This window comes from Oncorhynchus tshawytscha, linkage group LG01 (genome assembly GCF_018296145.1).
Source record: "Oncorhynchus tshawytscha isolate Ot180627B linkage group LG01, Otsh_v2.0, whole genome shotgun sequence".
Taxonomy (NCBI): Eukaryota; Metazoa; Chordata; class Actinopteri; order Salmoniformes; family Salmonidae; genus Oncorhynchus; species Oncorhynchus tshawytscha.
In genome coordinates this window covers 81,191,356-81,214,835 of record NC_056429.1, presented here as the reverse complement: position 1 = coordinate 81,214,835, position 23,480 = coordinate 81,191,356, and the positions used below count along the sequence as shown (strand labels likewise).

At 43.7% G+C, this 23,480-nt stretch overlaps 1 protein-coding gene across 1 annotated transcript; it reads left to right on the top strand.

Annotated features, from left to right (window-relative positions):
- The first annotated feature begins 700 nt into the window (after window positions 1–700).
- On the top strand, window positions 701–20,466 carry LOC112257933 (tripartite motif-containing protein 16). The gene is made up of 7 exons (XM_024431886.2): window positions 701–1,749; window positions 13,729–13,824; window positions 15,103–15,183; window positions 15,364–15,516; window positions 18,016–18,187; window positions 18,988–19,083; window positions 19,471–20,466. Exons 1-7 carry the CDS (start codon window positions 838–840, stop codon window positions 20,109–20,111), a joined length of 2,151 nt encoding a protein of 716 aa, XP_024287654.1. The 5' UTR covers window positions 701–837; the 3' UTR covers window positions 20,112–20,466.
- The last annotated feature ends 3,014 nt before the right edge of the window (window positions 20,467–23,480 follow it).

Sequence of the window (23,480 nt, the reverse complement as noted above, 5' to 3'; positions counted from 1 at the left end):
ATATTTTGTCGCATATAGGTCTATAATTTATGGGTTGATAATGTAGAAATATCAAAACATTTTTTCAACAACTCCAAACCAATTGCCTGTCTATGGTGCAGGAACCACTGACTCACTGCCTTTTTCTATTGTCAAGACACCTGCTGGTAACTGCTTAGGACAGGCCTTGAGGTCTCCATAATATCTGCCGACTAGGTGTGACACTTATGACTAAAGAGGCTTCGTGCATAGCTTTTATTTTTTGCACATAAGAGTAGGAGTAAATTGTCTCTATTCTCAGCACTTACGACCAATTTTTCTACTCTGAGACACTTTGTGGATACGGGCCCTGGCCTCTATTAAATCTCAAAGATTCAATCAATACTTGCCTTTGAATTGAACTTCCCTGCATTTCAGAATTTTGAAATTGACCAACCGCTTGGAAATATGAAGGACAAGCCTATTCCTCTTGTAGGATACCCTAGTTTTTCTTATCAGAAAATATGGGGAATCAATTAATAATTAAAGGCTTGATAGACACCTTTGTATAATCATCTGATAGTGTTATCGTCAATTATCAAGTCATGATCAAATCCAGCATTAAAACCATTACACACAGACGAGAGCACTACTACACCTCTGTGTACAATCTGTAACATGAGTTCCACCCATGTTGCTTCTTTTTCTCTGTGATCTGACACACAAGGAAGTAAAAGGGGAGTGCTCCCACATGAAAAAAATACATCCGTTTACTATAGAATACTACCCTACTTACTATAGAATTCACATAGTTGAGGTGTGGCTTGGGAGACTCCAGAGGGATCCAGGAAGAAACTGACTCGGGTTAGCCAGAGGCAGATGCAGAACGGAACAGGAGCGGCTGAGGAAGTTCGTCTCAGAGAGAGTAAGAGAGCAGAGGAAACTACTGTAGAGAGAGACATGGCAGACACAGAAAACGAGTCAAAATCCAAACCAGACCAGAAACTCTGCTGCACTGTGTGTTCCAGTGCTCTCAATAAGGATAAGTTCGCTACCTGTGGCCACTCAGTCTGTGCCTCCTGCTTGGGGAAGAAAGGTAAAGGCTGTCCTGAGTGTCTACAGAGCTCTGGCAAGCCTGAAACTGCACCTGTGGAACAGAATGGAACGTTGAATGGAATGGTGGCTGAGTCTCCACCGGTGATCAAAACCAAAGAAAAATATGAAAAGGACATAGAAGCCCAGGATTCAAAGACCGCAGAGGAAACAATGATAAAGGAAGACCTGGAGGAAGCAGAGGACCCTACAAAAACAGAAGAGAAAAGGAAAGAGAAAGAGAGTGACCCTCCACAGCCTGCAGAGGAAGTGAATGAGGATGGGGTGAACAAGAAATCAAAGGAAGAGAAAGCAAAAGAAGAGAATGCAAAGGAAGAATACAAGGCAAACGAAGAAGAGGTCAAGGAAGAGGTGAAAGTAGAGTCATTGGGACTCGATGATGTTGTGTGTGACTCATGTATGGAGACGAGCCCGTGCATGGCCCTAAAGTCGTGCCACACCTGCCTTGTGTCCTACTGCGAGGCCCACCTCAGGCCCCACTTGGAGAACCCCAAGTTCCAGAACCACCGTCTGGTGGAGCCGCTGAGGGACATCGAGAGACGGACCTGTGAGATTCACAAATGGTCCCTGGAGCTGTTCTGCTGTTCTGATGCTGTGTGTGTCTGTCAGGACTGTGTGACAGAAGACCATAGGGGACATAACACTGTTCCTGTGTTAGAGGCGCGCAGAACCATAGAGGTATTGCACTTTCTCTTCTGCATGCAATCTTTCACCCTCTCTCTTATTCTCAGTTTAGAGTGGAATAAAAACTCACTTCTCTCTAAACAGGATGTTTTGTTCACAAACTCATCCAAAGCCTTACAACAGGTGTGTAAGTCTAAAACATCCAGGAACATTTCACCAGCATGAGCACGTGTAGTAATACATTGGCTATTGTCATGGTAGCCTGCACTGAGCTTGTATTAGTATCCTTAATGATAATATGGCAAACTTCATAATTTGTCCATAAAAAGTATATAAAGAAGATGTCCTTCATCAGTCCACATGTTCTTACCCAAGTCTTATGCCATAATGAATTTGGCTTGCATCAAAGGCAGCTGCTCTTATTTAAAGTAATAATGAACTTGTATCAACTAGAGCCTTCACACATTTGACAACAGCTAGGCTATAGTAGTGTCTGACCGGTTGTAGGTCTTAACAGTGGGGGTTATGTTAGCACTTCTGTCAGCCAGGACATGGAGAATGATGGAGTCCCGCTATGTCGTTTTGGTCTCAGTCTATAGTCACTGTAATGACACACTGCCTTTTTAATAAAGTTGACTTTTCATATCGACTGCAAAGACGACAGGATTACTTTTAATTCAATTACAGGGATATTCCCATATAAAGGTTGTCCTATATCACTGTGTGATTATTGTCCAAGTTTCACAGTACAGTAGTACATTCTGGAAACTCTGGACTAACATATACAGTTTAGCACTCAAACAAAAACACCACAAGGAGACAGCAAATCAAGAAAACAGAATGGAAAATCTGACCAAAATAATATATTGACTGACATTCTTAGTGCATTCTGTCACAGAGAGAGCTTCAACTCCTGCTGGTACAACACAGCAAATTATCCCGTGTTAAATCAACACTGAGAGTGTTAAATGTAACACTGTTCCAATGTCTATACGGGTCTATACTTTTCAGTGTTAAATTAATACATTGCTTAGTGTAAAGCCTTAATTGTATATTTCCCAGGTCGTCTTGCCTTTCGAGTGGATTGTAGAGTTACTACCCATGGCTGTATTGATTAATGACAGAGACATGGTTGTTGCAGTCATACATGTTTTTGTCCTATAGCCTTCACCAAGTGAGATCCAAAGCAAATATATATTATCATTAAAATGTATATATTTAAGTCAATAGGATACATATTTCATATTGCCTTATTTTGAGGGCCTAGTTTTACCCTAATACTGCAGCCTGAATCTCCTGGTTTACATGCCACATCAGACAATTTCACCACAAAAGCTGTATTCAAATAGGAATTACACATCACCTTGCAAACTAGCATAATGTGACTTGCAGGCCTGATGTGGCCTGTAAACCATTTCAGGCCATTATATTACACTCTCAGGCAAAAAGGTTTAGATTTGTTCCTAAAGGGGTACAAACACTTCAAATCAAAGTTTATTTGTCACTTGCGCCGAATACAACAGGTGTAGACCTTACAGTGAAATGCTTACTTACAGGCTCTAACCAGTAGTGCAAAAAAGGTATTAGGTGAACAATAGGTAGGTAAAGAAATGTAACAACAGTAAAAAGACAGGCTATATACAGTAGCGAGGCTATAAAAGTAGCGAGGCTACATACAGACACCGGTTACTCAGGCTGATTGAGGTAGTATGTACATGTAGATATGGTTAAAGTGACTATGCATATATGATGAACAGCGGGTGGTGGGTGGCGGGACACAATGCAGATAGTCCGGTTAGCCAATGTGAGGGAGCACTGGTTGGTCGTCACTGTAGTGGTACCCTTTAGTTATAAGTGCATAATTGTACCCCAGTTCATACCTCAGGCCACATCAGGCATGGAAGTAGGGTTGCAAAATTCCTGTGACTTTCACAAAATTCCAATATTTTCTGCTTCCTTTTCCAGCAAATTTCCAACCAGGATTTCTGGAAAACCTGGGAATTTTGCAACCCTACCTGCAAGTGGGTGCGTTACTCAAAAATTCAAATCAAAACAGTAACTATCTGTTTGAGTAAAAATACGAAATCACTTTAATTAACTGTATCTCAGATAATGCATAGTATGTGCAATGGATTTCCTCAAAAGTTCTGAGTAATGACAGCACGTTGGGCTTTACAGTTTAGCTCACACCTGTTATTTGCACAGTGAGTTGTTGCAAAACTTGGAATAATGCCATTCCTTAAGTAAACATAGGATTGTATGACAATCCAAGAAGTCAATATTTGACAATAGTCATGCAACAACTCAATTACTAGCTGAATCCTTGGTAATTTACATGCAATGTAGCTGCAATAAGCTCATATTCTGAACTAAACTCAAAGTATGACTGAGGAGGGAAAGCTCCTCTTCGTCAACAGCTCATTCCTCATGTTCTTCTTGTGTCATCCTGAGCAAATACCTCTTTTGAGGAATTACATAATGGAATAAGGGTGGGATTGAACAGGAGGCAGAGTCTTCTGTCTGTGCTGACCCATAACATTATACAACAGTTTGTGCCATTTATCTAGATGTATCTAATTATCTTTGTTGAGTTACTGTTTAATGCTGGCTCAGGGAACATCAAAACAAGATATTTCGGTAACATTTGAGACACATGATTTTGGACTCAGTTTCCCTTCAAGGGTTCTAACTGTTGTCTCGCAACATAACAAGACACAACAGATGAATAGCTGTAAGTAATGTTTTGTGACGTGAGATATGCGTCTCTGTGCCAAATTATGAGACAATATAGGACAATAGAATTCCCTTCGGGAGAAGGTGTCGACATTCTGGACTGAATGATGGCCCCGTCTTTGACATAATTCAAATTTACACATCATCTACAAATGGTTTAAACCCAAAGAGGTCGAGTGGCTTTGCTGTTCCTGTCTTTAGAACAAGGTATGGGTCTTTTCAGAGCAAGGAGAGCATGTTCAGACCTGAACAGGAATCTACTGAGGGTAAGGGAGAGGGAAAGACACAAGTGCAGATGTTGAGTAACCTGGTCCCAGATCTGTTTGTGCTGTTTTGCTAACTTCATCCTTGACAAGGAACATAGGTAGTTGGCAAGACAGCATAATCAGATCTGGCACCATGCTAGAATGTGGAAATGCAACATTGAAAGTCACACACTGGGCTGACTGGGAAGTTTTCAAAGTGTTGCCTTTCAATAGGGTGCTCATAATGATCACACATCTCATCCACAGCCAAGGTTGGGGAGTAAAGGATTAACGGATTACAAAAAAAACTAGCTGTAAAAATGTAGGTTTCGACAAGGGTTCAACTAAGATCCTCAAAGTTCTTTGAAGAACCTTAGGGTTCTTGACACTGTAAATGGCCCACAAAAGGTTCTTCCAAGAACCACATAGGAGGTGGGGGTTCATTGAGGATCCTCCTTAGTTGGTGGGGGTTCTTGCAGGAATGTAACTGCCCAACTGAAACATTTTGATTTGAAAGGACAGCAGATGCAGGCATTTAACTGAGGCACTTAAGTTAACTCAGCCACTTTAAATCTTCTCAATTTAAGGTAAGGTTTGTCCCTTGTATGATCTAAATTGATCATGTTTATGATGATACCATTTATCTTTTCATATTTGTGCCAATCTTTCTAAAAACAGAAAATGGACACAATTCAATGGATATCAATCAACAAAGAGGTCAGAATATATAGGCTATAAGAATATATAGGCTATAAGAGTATGTTGAAGACTAGCTGTATTGCGTGCAGATGAACTGCACACTTTTGTGCCTGTGTCTGCAGGTATACTTATGAGGAGGCATGCAAAGGTATGTCAATTGGTATGGGTATGTTATGCAGATCACATTTACCATCCTCCTCCCTTACCTATTCAATTAATATCCCATAGGCATCTACATTATGGACATGGTATGTGTATGAAAACCATTATCAAAATAGTTTTTTTCATTCACATTCACCACAAAAACCACCATGTGCAAGTTTTGTTAATCGTCTGTATTATTACTATTTTTTGGATTCACAGTCTTCACCCTCCCTACACCTCTGATGAATATAACAGGAAACCTGCTTCATCACCATGCACCTCAAAATCATTCTGGCTATGGATTCTGAGAACATCAACACATTAACATGAACACGCCAGAGGATATACCCATTGGACTTGGGGCTCTGCTGGGAGTTTACCTCATATTTAGATTTTTTTATTCTGCTTTGTCAATAAAATCATAATAAACATTGAGAACTAAAATATTGGGTAAGGGAGGAGGATAACATACCAATAGACATACCGTTACCAGCAAAATTATTTCACTCAGATTAGATACTTTTGAAAAATAGACATTTACTTCTAGGATTACTTTCACTGTTTTCTGAATTAAATGTATTTATAAAGCCCTATTTACATTAGCATATGTCACAAAGTGCTATACAGAAACCCATCCTGAAACCCCAAACTTCAAGCAATGCAGATGTAGAAGAAAAACTCGAAACGCAGGAACCTAGGAAGAAACCTAGAGAGGAACCAGGCTCCAAGGGGGTGGCCTGTCCTCTTCTGGCTGTGCTGGGTGGAGATTATAAGAGTACATTTCCATTTAAGGCCAAATTGTTCTTCAAGATGTTCAAACGTTCATTGACGACCAGCAGGGTCAAATAATAATCACAGTGGTTGTACAGGGTGTATCATGTCAGTACCTCAGGAATAAATTCCAGTTGGCTTTTCATGGCCGAGCATTCAGAGGTCGAGAGAGCAGGTGAGGAACAGAGATAGAGAGTCAAAAACAGCATGTCCAGGACAAGCTAGATCTCTTCCACCACATGAGGGGGCTCAAAACTGGACAGGAAGATCACGTATGTAACTCAACCCACTCAAGTGACACAACCCTCCTAGGGATGACATGGAAGAGCACTAGTAAGCCAGTGACTCAACCCCCGTAATAGGGTCAGAGGCAGAGAATCCCAGTGGAGAAAGGGAAGCCGGCCAGGCAGAGACAGCAAGGGCAGTTTGTCGCTCCAATGCCTTGCTGTTCACCTTTGCACCCCTGGGCCAGACTACACTCAATCATAGGACCTACTGAAGAGATGAGTCTTCAGTAATGACTTAAAGGTCGAGACCGAGTCTACGTCTCTCACATAGATAGGCAGATCTTTGCTCAAAAATGGAGCTCTATAGGAGAAAGCCCTGCCTACAGCTGTTTGCTTTGAAATTCTAGGGACAATAAGGAGGCCTGCATCTTGTGACCATAGCGTACTTGTAGGTATGTACGGCAGGACTAAGTCAGAGAGATAGGTAGGAGCAAGCCCATGTAATTCTTTGTAGGTTAGCATTATAACCTTGAAATCAGCCCTAGCCTTAACAGGAGAGAGGCTAGCACTGGTGTAATATGATCACATTTTTTGGTTCTAGTCAGGATTCTAGCAGCCGTGTTTAGTACTAACGGAAGTTTATTTAGTGCTTTATCTGTGTAGCCGGAGAGTAGAGCATTGCAGTAGTCTAATCTAGAAGTGACAAAGCATGGATTAGCTTTTCTGCATAATTTTTTGACAAAAAGTTTCTGATTTATGCAATATTATGAAGATGGAAAAAAGCTGTCCTTGAAATATTTGTGATATGTCCATCAAAAGAGAGATCAGGGTCCAGAGTAATGCCGAGGTACTTCAGTTTTTATTTAAGACGACTGTACAACCATCAAAATTAATTGTCAGATCCAATTGCAGATATCTTTGTTTCTTGGGGACCTAGAACTATCATATCTGTTTGTCCAAGTTTAAAAGTAAAACATTTGCCGCCATCCACTTCCTTGTGTCTGAAACACAGGCTTCCAGGGTAGGCAATTTTGGGGCTTCAGCATGTTTCATTGAAATGTACAGCTGTGTGTCGTCCGCATAGCAGTGAAAGTTGACATTGACTTTCCGAATGACATCACCAAGAGGCAGAATACATAGTGAAAACAATAGTGGTCCAAAAACGGAACCTTGAGAAACGCCGAAACTTACAATTGATTTGTCAGAGGACAAACCATCCACAGAGACTAACTTATATCTTTCCAACAGATAAGAACTAAATCAGGCAAGAACTTGTCCGTGTAGACCAGCGTTCCTTAAAGTATGGGTCGCAACGTAAATGTATAGTTATTTAATTAATGCTCAATTTGGTAGCTACGGGAGTGGGAGAGATAGAGGGTGATGCCTGTGTGCTTCGTGGTTTTCCCAGATCTTTTTTCTGTAGTTTTCTTGAAGATCACTCTGCGATCCACACGCTGCAGTGCTGTTGTTCAGCAGCAGACGATGCGCCACTGACTTGTCATTCCCACTCGACATCACCCACCACTGTCATGAAATGGACTCATGCTAGCCACAAGTTCTGACTGAGCTCAATCGTCATGAAACGCAAATACAGTGATGACTTTGTCTCTTTCAAATACACTTTGAGAAATAACGAGGAGCACCCACAATGTGTTTTGTGTGGGAAGTACTTAGTGATCAGTCTCTCAAAATTTAAAAATTAATAAAACGACATGTCCTGACCAAACATCCACAACATGACGTTAAAGCCAGGGAGCTCTTTCAGAACAGGGCAGAATGCTTCAGGAAACAGTGCTTCGAAAGTGGAAAAGTGAACTAGCAAAGCATTGTTGTCACTTTATAACAGGCGATGATGAGCAGAAATAAGGGAGTACTATCTCTTGTAGATGTGAGATTCTCTTTCAAACAATCCCCTGGCCTTGTAAAGTTACACAGCTAATAGCTAACGTTAGCCGAAGCAAGCTAGCTAGCTACTGATAAAACACTAGGAAACAGTACAGATGAAGGTGAAAAATTCAGGCCTACTGTACATTTTACTGTATAAATTATTGTTAAAAACAAGTCTAGGTTGGAACTGCTGATGTTAAAATACAAGTAATAATTCTTATTCTGAACTGGAATAAACTGATTGAAGCAAAATGCTTTTTGAGGCAAACACTCACAGCTCTGGGTTGCTCATCTACAGCAGGACGTAGTCTCCTGCCTGACTGAGAAAGCAGTAAATGTTCTGATCCAGTCAGGGTTCTCAAGTACAGAAACAGTGTCAATGCTGAACATGACGTTATTATTGCTGTCACGCTCATCGTAATGAGTAGACCAAGGCGCAGCGTGAGTAGAGTTCCACATATTTTTAATATACCGAAACTCAGCAAAACAAACAAGCACAAACGAACCGTGACGCTACTGGTGCACACAGGCAACTATCCTAAGACAAGATCCCGCAAACACAAATGAGGAAATGGCTACCTAAATATGATCCCCAATCAGAGACAACGATAAACAGCTGTCTCTGATTGGGAACCATATCAGGCCAACATAGACATACAAAAACCTAGATGACCCACCCTAGTCACTATCACGCCCCAACCAACATAGAGAATAAACAGTTTACTATGGTCAGGGCGTGACTATTGCATTGTCAAAAACCTCTTTTTAGGACTGTGTGTACGTGTGTGTTTTCTGGTCTACATCTGTGTGGTGTGATCAATCATTTTATTCCAGTTCAGAATAAAATATATGTGTTGTATTTTAACAGCAACAGTTCCAACCTAGACTTTCTATCAACAATAATGTCTATAGTAATATGTACATGTGATAATTGATATGTACTGTTACTTAGGATTGTAGGATCAAAAAGCCTGTGTGTGTGTTCTGTTATATATCTGTGTGATGTGATCAATCTGTTTATTCCAGTTTAGAATTAAATAATTTCTTGTATTTTAACAGCAACAGTACCAACCTAGACAGGTATGCAAGAGTGTTTTTAATAAAACAAATATTTATGGGCACTTCATTGTTATTTGTTTTTGTCTAAATTGCATTTTTTTAGACATACGGACAATGAAATCGACTGATATGTATATATAGTTGCATATTTTCCTAAACTTGGGTCCCAGGAAAGCACAGAATTTCTAATTTGGGTCACATGCTGAAAAAGAACCCATCGTGTAGACCAATTAGGGTTTATAATCTCTCCCCAAAAATATGATGATAGATGGTGTCAAGGCAGCACTAAGGTCTAGGAGTACGAGGACAGACGCAGAGCCTTGGTCTGATGCCATTACAATGTAATTTACCACCTTCACGAGTGCAGTCTCAGTGCTATGATGTGGTCTAAAACCAGACAGAAGCATTTTGTATACATTATTTGTCTTCAGGAAGACAGGGATTTGGTGCGCAACAGCTTTTTCAAAAAAAATTGAGAGGAATGGGAGATGAGAGAGGTACACATCCGGTGGATAGAGAGCCATTTATTATGTTCAGTGATGCAAGTTTAAGTTTGTTCCACCGTAGCAAGTCTGACCACAAATCAGAGACCACTATGATGACACACCAAATGCGTTTGATGGATGGCGGAAAAAGTAATACAAATAATAAAAGAAGAGCAGGGATATGCTTTTGTAGGCTACAGTCCAAGCTATGTCTTCTAATAATGTGACTACTGCCGGCATCCCACAATTATCCAACTTAAATAAAAGCTTGGAGGTAAGGACGACAGCAGTGGTGTAGCTTGCGGGCGATACGGATATAACGTATTATTGATATCTACATAGCGCGTTGATGTGAATCACACTGCTGCTCTCTCATGTAGCTATTTGCGATTTACGGAGTGTGGTTGTTGTGGATGGCTGTTCACAAACGTATATGTGTATTTTAACCCAATAATGGTTCAATTGAAGAAGCTTAAGCTGCCTATCAATCATTGTTTTTGCGGACCAGTGAAAATATGTGCTCTTGCAACAGCTGCATAGTGGATGACAGCCTATTTGAGGGAGTTCCCTTCTAAACACCTCCGGCGTTGTGCTTCATACTCTCAAAAACAAGTTTAATTTAAGAAGATCACGAGTGGGGCTTTTATTGCTCAATATAATTTGTGAAAAAGCTTGAGCTGCCTATCAATCATTGTTTATGTGGCCAGTGAAAAATGTGCTCTTGCAACAGCTGCATAGTGCGGATCCCAGCCTATGGAATAAAAGTTTGAGGGAGTTCCCTTCTAAACTCCTCCGTGGTATTGTGCTTCATACTGTAAACAAAAAATAGTTTAATTTAAGAAAACTAAGAAATTAAGAACTAAGAAAACTTAAGAAATTTTGGCTAATCCATATTTCCAAGTCCTATTCTTGAAGATCAAGGGTTTTTATTGTAAAGATATAGCCTAATCATATTATTTTATAGTAAAAAGCAATTGGTTAGAAGAAGCATACATAACTAACCCATAAAGTAAAATGCAACATCCATTAATGGCCAATTATGTAAACTCTAACATTGTATTTTAATTGGTATTATGTATTTTTGTGTTCTTTTAATGCCTCTTAAGGGGAAAGTAATCTAAAAGTAACTGAAAGTAATCACATTACGTTACTGAGTTTGGGTAATCCAAAGGTTATGTTACTGATTACAATTTTGGACAGGTAACTAGCAACTGTGACGGATTACATTTAGAAAGTAACCTACCCAACCCTGCCTACAGCACAGCAGCACAGGTTTCTAGAAGGATGAGAAGTGAGTCTCATGAAAATGTGCATTGACACAAACACACTCATCTGAAATGTGCATTTAGCCCATCTATGGTCTGATAATATGTCACGGGCGTTGTTGCAAGGAGACGAAGGTGCAGCGTTGTGAGTGTACATTTTCTTTTATTTATATAAAATGTTGTCAACAAAATAAGAAATAACCAAACAACCGTGAAGCTTATCAGGGCTACGTGCCACTAACACAAGTCAACTACCCACACTGAAAGGAGGGAAAAAGGGCTACCTAAAAGGGCTACCTAAGTATGATTCCCAATCAGAAACAACGATAGAAATAAAGAAACATAGAAAACAAAACATAGAATGCCAACCCCACATCACACCCTGACCTAACCAAATAGAGAAATAAAACGGCTCTCTAAGGTCAGGGCCCCCCCCTCCCCAAAGGTGCGGACTCTGGCCGCAAAACCTGAACCTATAGGGGAGGGTCCGGGTGGGCATCTATCCGCAGTGGTGGCTCTGTTGCGGGACGTAGACCCCGCTCCACCTCTGGCTCACCCCGCTTTGGTGTGGGGACCCTCGCCGCCGACCCCGGACTGGGGACCCTCGCTGCGGGCCCTAGACTGGGCACCCTCGCTGCGGGCCCCGGACTGGGCACCCTCGCTGCGGGCCCCGGACTGGACTGTCTGTAGTCCTGGGGGTCGCTGGACTGGCCTTGGTGCTGCCAACAGCGGCCATGGTAGAGGAGCTGGTACTGGTGCTGGCTGAGCTTGCTCCTGCACAGGTGACCACTGGACTATAAGCTGGCAGGAGAACTGCAGGGTCACCTCTAGAGCTGGGAGGGGTGGCAGAGCATGCTGCTCTGCAATGCAGAACCTGGGTGGCTGCAAGTCTCTCTGCGGGCTGTCACCAGCTCCCCCAACATTGAGGCCGCCCACTTGTGTCTCAGGGACGGGGACAAGTCCAACAATTCAGGGTGGTAGTGTAGCAGGAACTCCTGCAAGAGTACAGCAGGTGGAAAATGCATCATGGCTTCCCGCCTCCACGGTTTGGAGAAGAAGCACCCTATGCCCCCAACTCCTGCAACAGCCGATCGACGTCTGAGTCCTGCAATCTGGAGAGGGGCCATATAAAGGAGAGGGGCCATATAAGTCCTGTCGTCAGGTGTGGAGCTCCCACAGGTCCCAGGTTGGGGGCATAATCCAAATGGTGGTAGTCCACTGCATACCCCAGAGCCTTACTCCATTGGACCGCAGATGGGCTGTGTGGCAAGTATCCTGTGTGGTCTCTGTGGGCCCTCATAGTGTAGTGGTGTCAGAAAAGTCACAAATCGAGCTCGAACAACCATGAAAGAGAGAGACCCGGCTTGACGTGTTTTGTTGGTCAGGGAATCTTTATTCACACATGAAAGGATGCATGGGGATGTAGAATGGTGGTGGTTCTGTAATGGACAGAAACAGAGGTAGTGAATAGACTGTACACAGTACAATAACTACTAGCACAAATAGAGCCACAAAGCTATTAAACTTTTTTCATTAAACGTTTTAATATATATTTCTTAACTGCCTCCAATGTAGTCTTTTTAATTTCATTTTAAAATCATCTCTTTATGTCTAATAAATCACTATATTTTTGTAAAAATCATGTATTTCCCTGAGCCGTCTTGAGCCACTGAAATTCTCAGTCTGACTGTGTGGGCGTGGAGATACAAATGTTTATATATTTACATACAGCCCTGATTGCCTGTTAGAATCATCTAGAGCTCAGCCCCTTATCCCTTAAAAAAACAACAACAAAGGCACATGGTATTCAACCTGTCAGTTGGGGCTGGACCCTGAAAGCAACGAACTTCCACAGGTGTGTAGGTTACTTTTGTTTTGTCATCAAAACAAGAGGCATACATCACACATCTTAATTTGGTATATCATTATTGTACTGTTTTCAATAGGTCACTAGAAGAAGCAGTAGGTCACCAGAAAATGCAAGACCAGAACAGCCTGTTTGCTTGTTGGATGATCCTAGCCTAGACCCTGTCTGCAGTTTATTCATTGCTGAATGCCAAGATTATCTACAGGGCAGACTATAGGCCTCTGCGTCTCAGAGGTCAAACACAGTAAGTAATATTAAGCTGTGTTAGGCCTCCGAGTCTGAGGCCCATGGTATAATCTTCAGTATCATCACAACGTATATTTCACAATGTTTTACTTTTTTTTTCTTCTAATGAGTAAAGACTCTTGAATGACACATTTTGGAATGTTTTCTGATGTTGAAAGTAAATAAAGAAAACAGATGAAATTAAAAGCTGTTGTCGTTCTTCATAATTTCTCTTGCCACTTATTTACATAACATGACAAACTGATTGTATAATGGCGAGTGGTGGGTGCAACTTGAAAGGATTGTGAGGTGCTGATAAGAGTCACATAACAATTGGACATATTTGCAGGGTGATAACACTGCTGTGGCTATGTGTGCAGTCACTGAATTTTCCTCTCTTTGTCTTCCTCTCCCTTTTCCTGCCAGAGGGAATTACGAGATAAACAAACAGAGATGGTGAAGACAGTGGCGGCAGCAGAGAATGCCATCAACCAACTCCAACTTAACACGGTTTCCTTTGAGGTACAATATGCTGCAGTGTCCCATTTACCTGTTTAAAGGATGATGTCAAAGGCTAAGACTATGACGACCCCTGACAATCCTGCTGATAGATTTGACTGTTGTCTTGTCAACAAAGTGCTATGTAGCATTGCTTCATCAATGTGTTTGCAGATTCCAGGTAACCCACACAGTCAGTGACACAAAAACAGAGGCATGTCACAATTTCTCACAGGCAGTAAACACTATTGAAACCTCTGATCTATAAGTCCCCAGTTATAAGATCCACCCACCCCAACAAGTTTACCCATGTGTAGTAAATGGAATCTACTGGTTTGTGTGGCCCACATCAAGGCCAGCAAGCTAGGTACACTGGACCCACTCCAACTTGCATACCACTCCAACAGATTCACGGACAACGCCAATCCCATCGCTATTCACACGACCATAACACATCTGGACAAGAGGAATACCTATGTGAGAATACTGTTCCTTGACTACAGTTCAGAATTCAACACTGTGCCCTCCAACCTTGACACCAAGCATAGAGCTCTGACTCTGGACACCACCCTCTACAACCGGTTCCTGGACTTCCTGACGGGAAGACCACAGGCTGTAAGGATTGGCAAGAACACCTCCTCCACACTGACTCTTAACACAGGGGCCCCCAGGGGTGTGTCCTCAGTCCTCTGCTGTACTCTGTTCACCCACGACTGCATGGCTTTGCACGACACCAACTCCATCATCAAGTTTGCTGATGACACCATGGTTGTAGGCCTGATAACCAACAATAACGAGTCAGACTACTGTATCGGGAGGAGGTAAGTGAACTGGCATTGTGGTGTCATGACATCAACCTCTCCCTCAACATCAGCTAAACAAAGGAGTTGATTGTTGACTTCAGGAAGCAGAGGAGGGAACATGCCCCGAACCCCATCAATGGGACTGCAGTAGAGCGAGTCACAGTTCCTCTGTGTCCACATCACTGAGGACTTGTCCAACACCACCACTCTTGGCAAGAGGGTGAAACAGCACAGAAATTCTACAACACAGAAAAGTAATAAAAATAAAGAAAAACCCTTGAAGGAGTAGGTGTGTCCAAACTTTTGATTGGTACTATATATATATAATATTCAGATTTTTCAGGGGGTGCCCGTACTTCCCGTGGCTATGATTGAATCTATTATCTCTATCTATCTAACACTAATCAGCCGTCACCTTATCCCCTATGTCCATATACCTGATAATACATACACAATTGTGTAACTGACCCGAAAACACCTTTGGCATATCCCCATCTAGAATTCAGTGATGGCGGTCCGTGAGGTGATTGACAGCCAGTTTATGGAGCTGCAGGCTGCGGTGGAGCGGGCCAAGAGAGAGGTCACCCTGTATATTGATTAAGTGATATGTCTATGTTGTATGCAATGTGCATATATGTAGGCTGATCTATTCTTTTCACCTGCTTTAAAAAAATATATAGTATGACATCATATTTTATGTATGTTTTTTCATATGAAACAAGATTTTCAAATAAACCTAAACCTGAACCTAAACTTAAAGGTGACAGAGATCCTGGAGGGAGAGGACAAGCAGGCTCTCAGACAGACCGAGGGGATCAAGGTACACCTGGAGCAGAAGTGCACTGAGCTGAAGAAGACACAAGAGCAGTTGAAAAAGCTCTCGAAGAACAAGAACGACGTGGACTTCCTACAAGTAAGGTGGTTCTCATATGGCCTGGTGATTTATGATGGTTTATGGTGGAGACTGACATGGAGGTGGTGCCAAGGGAGTCGGTAGTGTTATTCACTCATTCATGGTTCTCATGGTGGTTAGTTTTGAAGTAGTGGCTGCACATACAATTACTTTCAGGGGCCAAGAGCTCTTTGGGGGTTAATCATGAACACTGAGAAGGTTGTGGTGATGGAGTGCTGTAACTCAGCAGTGTTATTCATGAACCTTAACTCAAGCCACAGCGCTGCTATCATACGTATTCACTTTAATCATGAAACATGAATCAGGTGGACTTCCTACAGGTAAGGTGGTTTTCTCTGGTCTGGTGGATTCTGAGATTGTTGTGTTGACAATGCCAAATGACTCAATAGTCATTCACAAACTTGAACTTTCGTACAGTGGGGCAAAAAAGTATTTAGTCAGCCACCAATTGTGCAAGTTCTCCCACTTAAAAAGATGAGAGAGGCCTGTAATTTTCATCATAGTTACACTTCAACTATGACAGACAAAATGAGAAAAAATATCCAGAAAATCACATTGTAGGATTTTTAATGAATTTATTTGCAAATTATTGTGGAAAATAAGTATTTGGTCACCTACAAACAAGCAAGATTTCTGGCTCTCACAAACCTGTAACTTCTTCTTTAAGAGGCTCCTCTGTCCTCCACTCGTTACCTGTATTAATGGCACCTGTTTGAACTTGTTATCAGTATAAAAGACACCTGTCCACAACCTCAAACAGTCACACTCCAAACTCCACTATGGCCAAGACCAAAGAGCTGTCAAAGGACACCAGAAACAAAATTGTAGACCTGCACCAGGCTGGGAAGACTGAATCTGCAATAGGTAAGCAGCTTGGTTTGAAGAAATCAACTGTGGGAGCAATTATTAGGAAATGGAAGACATACAAGACCACTGATAATCTCCCTCGATCTGGGGCTCCACGCAAGATCTCACCCCGTGGGGTCAAAATGATCACAAGAACGGTGAGCAAAAATCCCAGAACCACACGGGGGGACCTAGTGAATGACCTGCAGAGAGCTGGGACCAAAGTAACAAAGCCTACCATCAGCAACACACTACGCCACCAGGGACTCAAATCCTGCAGTGCCAGACGTGTCCCCCTGCTTAAGCCAGTACATGTCCAGGCCCGTCTGAAGTTTGCCAGAGAGCATTTGGATGATTCAGAAGAAGATTGGGAGAATGTCATATGGTCAGATGAAACCAAAATATAACTTTTTGGTAAAAACTCAACTGGTCGTGTTTGGAGGACAAAGAATTCTGAGTTGCATCCAAAGAACACCATACCTACTGTGAAGCATGGGGGTGGAAACATCATGCTTTGGGGCTGGTTTTCTGCAAAGGGACCAGGACGACTGATCCGTGTAAAGGAAAGAATGAATGGGGCCATGTATTGTGAGATTTTGAGTGAAAACCTCCTTCCATCAGCAAGGGCATTTAAGATGAAATGTGGCTGGGTCTTTCAGCATGACAAGGATCCTAAACACACCGCCCGGGCAATGAAGGAGTGGCTTTGTAAGAAGCATTTCAAGGTCCTAGAGTGGCCTAGCCAGTCTCCAGCTCTCAACCCCATAGAATATCTTTGGAGGTAGTTGAAAGTCAGTGTTGCCCAGCAACAGCCCCAAAACATCACTGCTCTAGAGGAGATCTGCATGGAGGAATGGGCCAAAATACCAGCAACAGTGTGTGAAAACCTTGTTCAAAAAGACTTACAGAAAACGTTTGACCTCTGTCATTGCCAACAAAGGGTATATAACAAAGTAATGAGAAACTTTTGTTATTGACCAAATACTTATTTTCCACCATAATTTGCAAATAAATTCATTACAAATCCTACAATGTGATTTTCTGGATTTTTTTTCTAATTTTGTCTGTCATAGTTGAAGTGTACCTATGATGAAAATAACAGGCCTCTCTCCTCTCATCTCTCCTTGCACAATTGGTGGCTGACTAAATACTTTTTTGCCCCACTGTATGTGCTGCGTAAGCGCTGCTATCTTACGTATTAGCTTTATCATGAAGCATGATTAAGGTAGAACTAACCTAAAGTTGTACCCAAGCCATGCTTCTTTTTTCAAGGCTGCCATTAACATTAAGTTTAAAAAAAAACATTTTTATTTTTCTAGGCAAGTCAGTTAAGAACAAACTCTTATTTTCAATGATTGCCTAGGAACAGTGGGTTAACTGCCTGTTCAGGGGCAGAACAACAGATTTGTACCTTGTCAGCTCAGGGATTTGAACTTGCAACCTTTCAGTTACTAGTCCAACGCTCTAACAACTAGGCTACCCTGCCCTTTGGAACAACCCAGAATGGCCCATAGGGGCATGCGCCCATCTCCTGTTTCTGTAGTGCAAGGCAGCTTGATGTACAAGTATGGACATGGCGACATTAATACAGTTCATCATTATTTGCCAACCAGGTCCAAAACAGTGAACGAAGCTGTGTTGTGTGTTTTACAGGAGTACTCTAAGTGGAAGAAGGACAGCCCTGACATTACCCTACCTGGGTTACACATCGGCCTTATGGACCGGCTCAACTCCTTCAGCAGAGTAATTGTTACCTCCACACAGGAGCTGTGTGAGAAGCTGCTGTCCAATTTCATAGAGACACTCAAAGAGACCTGCAAAAATGGTGAGTGCAGTCACCGTTTGGCGAGCAAAGGAAAAAACTGCCATAGCGGCTGGCGGCAAGCCTCAGCAAGTCCCGATCTATGTTTATTTGCTGGGAAGGGTCAGCACCACAGGAGGCTGCTGAGGGGAGAACGGCTCATAATAATGTCCAGAACTGAGTGAATGGAATGGCATCAAAAACCTGGAAACCATGTGTTTGATGTATTTGCTACTATTCCACTGATTCTGCACCAGTCATTACTACAAGCACGTTCTCCCCAATTAAGGTACCACAAACCTCCTGTGGTCAACACACCACGGCATCCCTCACCCTGGTCATACAGAAAGGAGTAAGTAAACAGGAAGTGACAGTGTTACAAGAGAAAGAATAACACTTCAGCTTTGTGCTCCAGATAGCAGGGAGATCATATGTGTTCATACTTCTCTGCAGACCTGATCAATCCTTCAGACAGTGTGTCATACAGTAGGTGTAGTGCTCTGGTAACAACAGGTTGACTGAAGTCTCAGAAAGATAAAAACAGTTGAGAGCGTCTAATCTTGGACTGTCTGTCACTAGAGTGAAGCCCAGCTCTGAGCTGTGTGAGTCACCACATTTGAGACATCAAGGACAAAAAATGTTGCCTGAAGGAGATTAGTATTACAGTGACTATGTGTTCTTTCATGCACAATGTCATATTTGTCCTTGCAGAAAAAATAGCTACATTCAAAAGGAAAATTCATGCCTGGGAGTTAAAAAGTGAAGTTGGCCATGTGATTTTTTTACATTAAAACATGTGATTTTTCTCTCTCTCTACTCTTCAGACAAGATGGGGATAAAAACCACAGTCCATGAAACAATCGCAGCCAAACAGAACATGACTGTGCCAGACCCAAAGACGCGGGATGACTTTCTAAAGTGTAAGTCTCTTCTATACCATTCAGGTCCTTATAGAAGCAAAACAATCCTTCAATTTTTTTAACCTTTATTTTACTAGGCAAGTCAGTTAAGAACAAATTCTTATTTTCAATGACAGCCTAGGAACAGTGGGTTAACTACCTGTTCAGGGGCAGAACGACAGATTTGTACCTTGTCAGCTCAGGGATTCAAACTTGCAACCTTTTGGTTACTAGTCCAACGCTCTAACCACTAGGCTACCCTGCCGCCCCGGCACTTGAATGCTCATGTATTATTGCAGTATTGTTGTTTTGGATGTGTAAAGTTAGCCTTGCCTAAGTTGTTGATCCTGTTTTGCTATTCTTTCTCATTACTGTTATGTTCTTGTTATTCTCTCTCACGCTGTGCAGATGCCGGGCCTGTGAGTTTTGACGCAGACACGGCCCATAAGTTCCTGCGTCTGACTGAGGAAAACAGTAAGGTGACCAACACCACACCCTGGCAACACCCGTACCCCGATGTCCCTGAGCGCTTTGAGAACTGGCGCCAGGTACTGGCCACAGAGAGCTTCTATGTTGGTCGACACTACTTCGAGGTGGACGTGAGCGGTGAGGGCACGTACGTCGGACTCACCTACAAGAGCATCGATCGCAAGGGCCCAAAGAACAACAGCTGCATTACTGGCAATGACTTCTCATGGTGTCTACAATGGAACGGCCGCAGCTTCTCTGCCTGGCACAGTGATGTGGAGACGCCTCTGAAAGTGGAGAAGTTCACACGTATTGGGGTCTATGTGGAATTCAGCTGTGGCCTACTGGCCTTCTATGGGGTGGATAATGCTGTCGGCATGACCCTCATTCACAAATACAAGGCTGACTTTCTGGAGCCTCTCTACCCAGCCTTCTGGCTGTCGAAGAAGGAGAACGTGATAGAGCTTGTTGGACCTGGGGAGTCGCTGACACTGAAAAGCCCCTCTCCTCCTAACTCACCCCCAAACACCGATGTTGCACCCCCCAGCCGTTTCACAGTATCTTCTGTTGTTGATCAATGATTCAGTTGTCAGTGGTAAATTTCCCCTGTCAACCCGCAAAAGTTTCAGAATGCAAGAAGAAATGGAAAAGGAAGTGCATCAGCTGGCCCCATACTTATACATATACTTATGTAAATATTTCTGTTTTTATTTTTAATACATTTGCAAAGATTTCCAAGACCTGTTTTCCACTTTGTCATTATGGGGTATTGTGTGTAGATTGATGAGGGGATTTTTTTATTTAATCCATTTCAGAATAAGGCTGTAACGTTACAAAATGTGGAAAAAGTTAAGGGGTCTGAATACTTTCCGAATGCACTGTATATCCCAATAAGGTGACAATAAACCTCACTAGATTTGTAAATGATATTCTAAATACCATTTGCCTTTGTCAATGGTGTATTGGAGGCTAAGTCAGGTGCAGGAGAGCAGAGTATAATGAACAGGCGCACTTTTATTAAAGTTCCAAAAACGCGAGCACTAGATAAATCAAACACGCTCAAAAAACGGAACATAAAAGTAAAGTGCTTAAACTAACACCACAAAACATGAAACAATTACACACAAAACATGATGGTAAACAGAGGGTTAAATACAAGTAGATTGATTGGGGAAATGAAAACCAGGTGTGTATGGAAACAAGACAAGACAAATGGATATATGAAAAATGGAGCGGTGATGGCTAGAAAGCCGGTGACGTCGATCGCCGAAAGCCGCCAGAACAAGGAGAGGAGCCGACTTCGGCGGAAGTCGTGATAGCCTTGATGACAGCTTTGCACACACTTGGCATTCTCTCAACCAGCTTCATGAGGTAGTCACCTGGAATGCATTTAAATTAATAGGTGTGCCTTTTTATAAATTCATTTGTGGAATTGCTTTCCGTCTTAATACGTTTGAGCCAGTCAGTTGTGTTGTGACAAGGTAGAGGTGGTATACAGAAGATAGCCCTATTTGGTAAAAGACCAAGTCCATATTATGGCAAGAACAGCTCAAATAAGCAAAAAGAAACAACAGTCCATCATTACTTTAAGACATGAAGGTCAGTCAATATAGAACATTTCAAGAACTTTGAGTGTTTCTTCAAGTGCAATCGCAAAAACCATCAAGTACTATGATCAAACTGGCTCTCATGAGGAACGCCACAGGAAAGGAAGACCCAGAGTTACCTCTGCTGCAGAGGATGAGTTCATTAAAGTTACCAGCCTCAGAAATTGTAACCCAAATAAACGCTTCACAGAGTTAAAGTAACAGACACATCTCAACATCAACTGTTCAGAGGAGACTGCGTGAATCAGGCATTCATGTTCAAATTCCTGCAAAGAAACAACTACTTAAAGTCAACAATAAGAAGAAGAGAATTGCTTGGGCCAAAAAACATGAGCAATGGACTTTAAACCTGTGAAAATCTGTATTTTGTTCTGAGGAGTACACATTTTTTATTTTTTAGTTCCAACCGCTGTGTCTTTGTGAGATGCAGAGTAGGTGAACGGATGATCTCAGCATGTGTGGTTCCCACCATGAAGCATGGCGGAGGAGGTGTGATGGTGTCACACCCTGACCATAGTTTGCTTTGTATGTTTCTATGTTTTGGTTGGTCAGGGTGTGATCTGGTTGGGCATTCTATGTTGGATGTCTTGTTTGTCTATTTCTATGTCTGGCCTGATATGGTTCTCAATCAGAGGCAGGTGTTAGTCATTGTCTCTGATTGGGAACCATATTTAGGTAGCCTGGGTTTCACTGTGTGTTTGTGGGTGATTGTTCCTGTCTTTGTGTTTTGCACCAGATAGGGCTGTTTTGAGTTCGCACGTTTATTGTTTTCGTTAGTTTATTCATGTATAGCGTCTTCATTAAAGAAACATGAATAACCACCACGCAGCGTTTTGGTCCTCCTCTCCTTCACCACAAGAGAACCGTTACAGAATCACCCACCACAACAGGACCAAGCGGCGTGGTAACGGGCAACAGCAACGCAAAGAGGAATGGACATGGGAGTACGGTTTGGACTGCAAGAGTATGGACTATACTTCTTGGGAGGAGATAGACAGGTGGGCGGTCGACCCAGGGAGAGTGCCGGAGCCCGCCTGGGATTCGATGGAGCAGTGCGCGGAAGGTTATCGGAGAATGGAGTTGGCGAAGCAAGCACGGCGGCGTGGACGGAAGCCCGAGAGTCAGCCCCAAAAATGTATTGGGGGGGGGGCTCACAGGGAGTATGGCTATGCCAGGTAGGAAACCTGCGCAAACTCCCTGTGCTTACCGGGGGGCTAGAGAGACCGGACAGGCACCGTGTTATGCTGTGAAGCGCACGCACGGTGTCCCCAGTGCGGGTGCATAGCCCGGTGCGGTACATTCCAGCTCCGTGTATCGGCCGGGCTAGAGTGGGCATTGAGCCAAGTGCCATGAAGCCGGTTCTACGCAGCTGGTCTCCAGTGCGTCTCCTTGGGCCGGCTTACATGGCACCAGCCTTGCGCACGGTGTCCCCGGTTCGCCTGCATAGCCCAGTGCGGGCTATTCCACCTCGCCACACTGGCAGAGTGACCGGGACCATTCAACCGGGTAAGGTTGGGCAGGCTCGGTGCTCAAGAGCTCCAGTGCGCCTGCACGGTCCGGTCTATCCAGTACCACCTCCACACCCCAGCCCTCCGGTAGCAGCTCCCCGCACCAGGCTTCCTGTGCGTGTCCTCGGCCCAGTACCACCAGTGCCAGCACCACGCATCAGGCCTACAGTGCGCCTCGCCTCTCCAGCGCTGCCGGAGTCTCCCGCTTCTCCAGCGCAACCGGAGTCTCCCGCCTGTTCGGCGCTACGAGAGCTACTCAGTCCAGCGCTGCCAGAGCCTTCCTCTCCAGCGTTGCCAGAGCTTCCCGTCTGCCCAGCGCCATCTGAGCTTCCCGTCTGCCCAGCGCCATCTGAGCCTCCCGTCTGCCCAGCGCCGCCTGAGCCACCCGTCTGCCCAGCGCCGCCTGAGCCACCCGTCTGCCCAGCGCCGCCTGAGCCACCCGTCTGCCCAGCGCCGCAAGTGCCGCCAGTCTGCCCAGCGCCGCCAGTGCCGCCAGTCTGCCAGGGGCCGCCAGTCAGCCAGGGGCCGCCAGTCAGCCAGGGGCCGCCAGTCAGCCAGGGGCCGCCAGTCAGCCAGGGGCCGCCCCTCAGCCCAGAGGCGCCAGAGCCCCTCTGTCCCGAGCTTCCGCCCCTCTGTCCCGAGCTGCCGCCCCTCTGTCCCGAGCTGCCGCTCCTCTGTCCCGAGCTGCCCCTCTATCCAGTGGGGTCATTAAGTAGGGTCGCCGTGGCTAGGAAGCTACGCAAGCGGACAAGGTGGGGGACTAAGACTATGGTGAAGTGGGGGCCACGTCCAGCACCAGAGCCGCCACCGCGGACAGATGTCCACCCAGACCCTC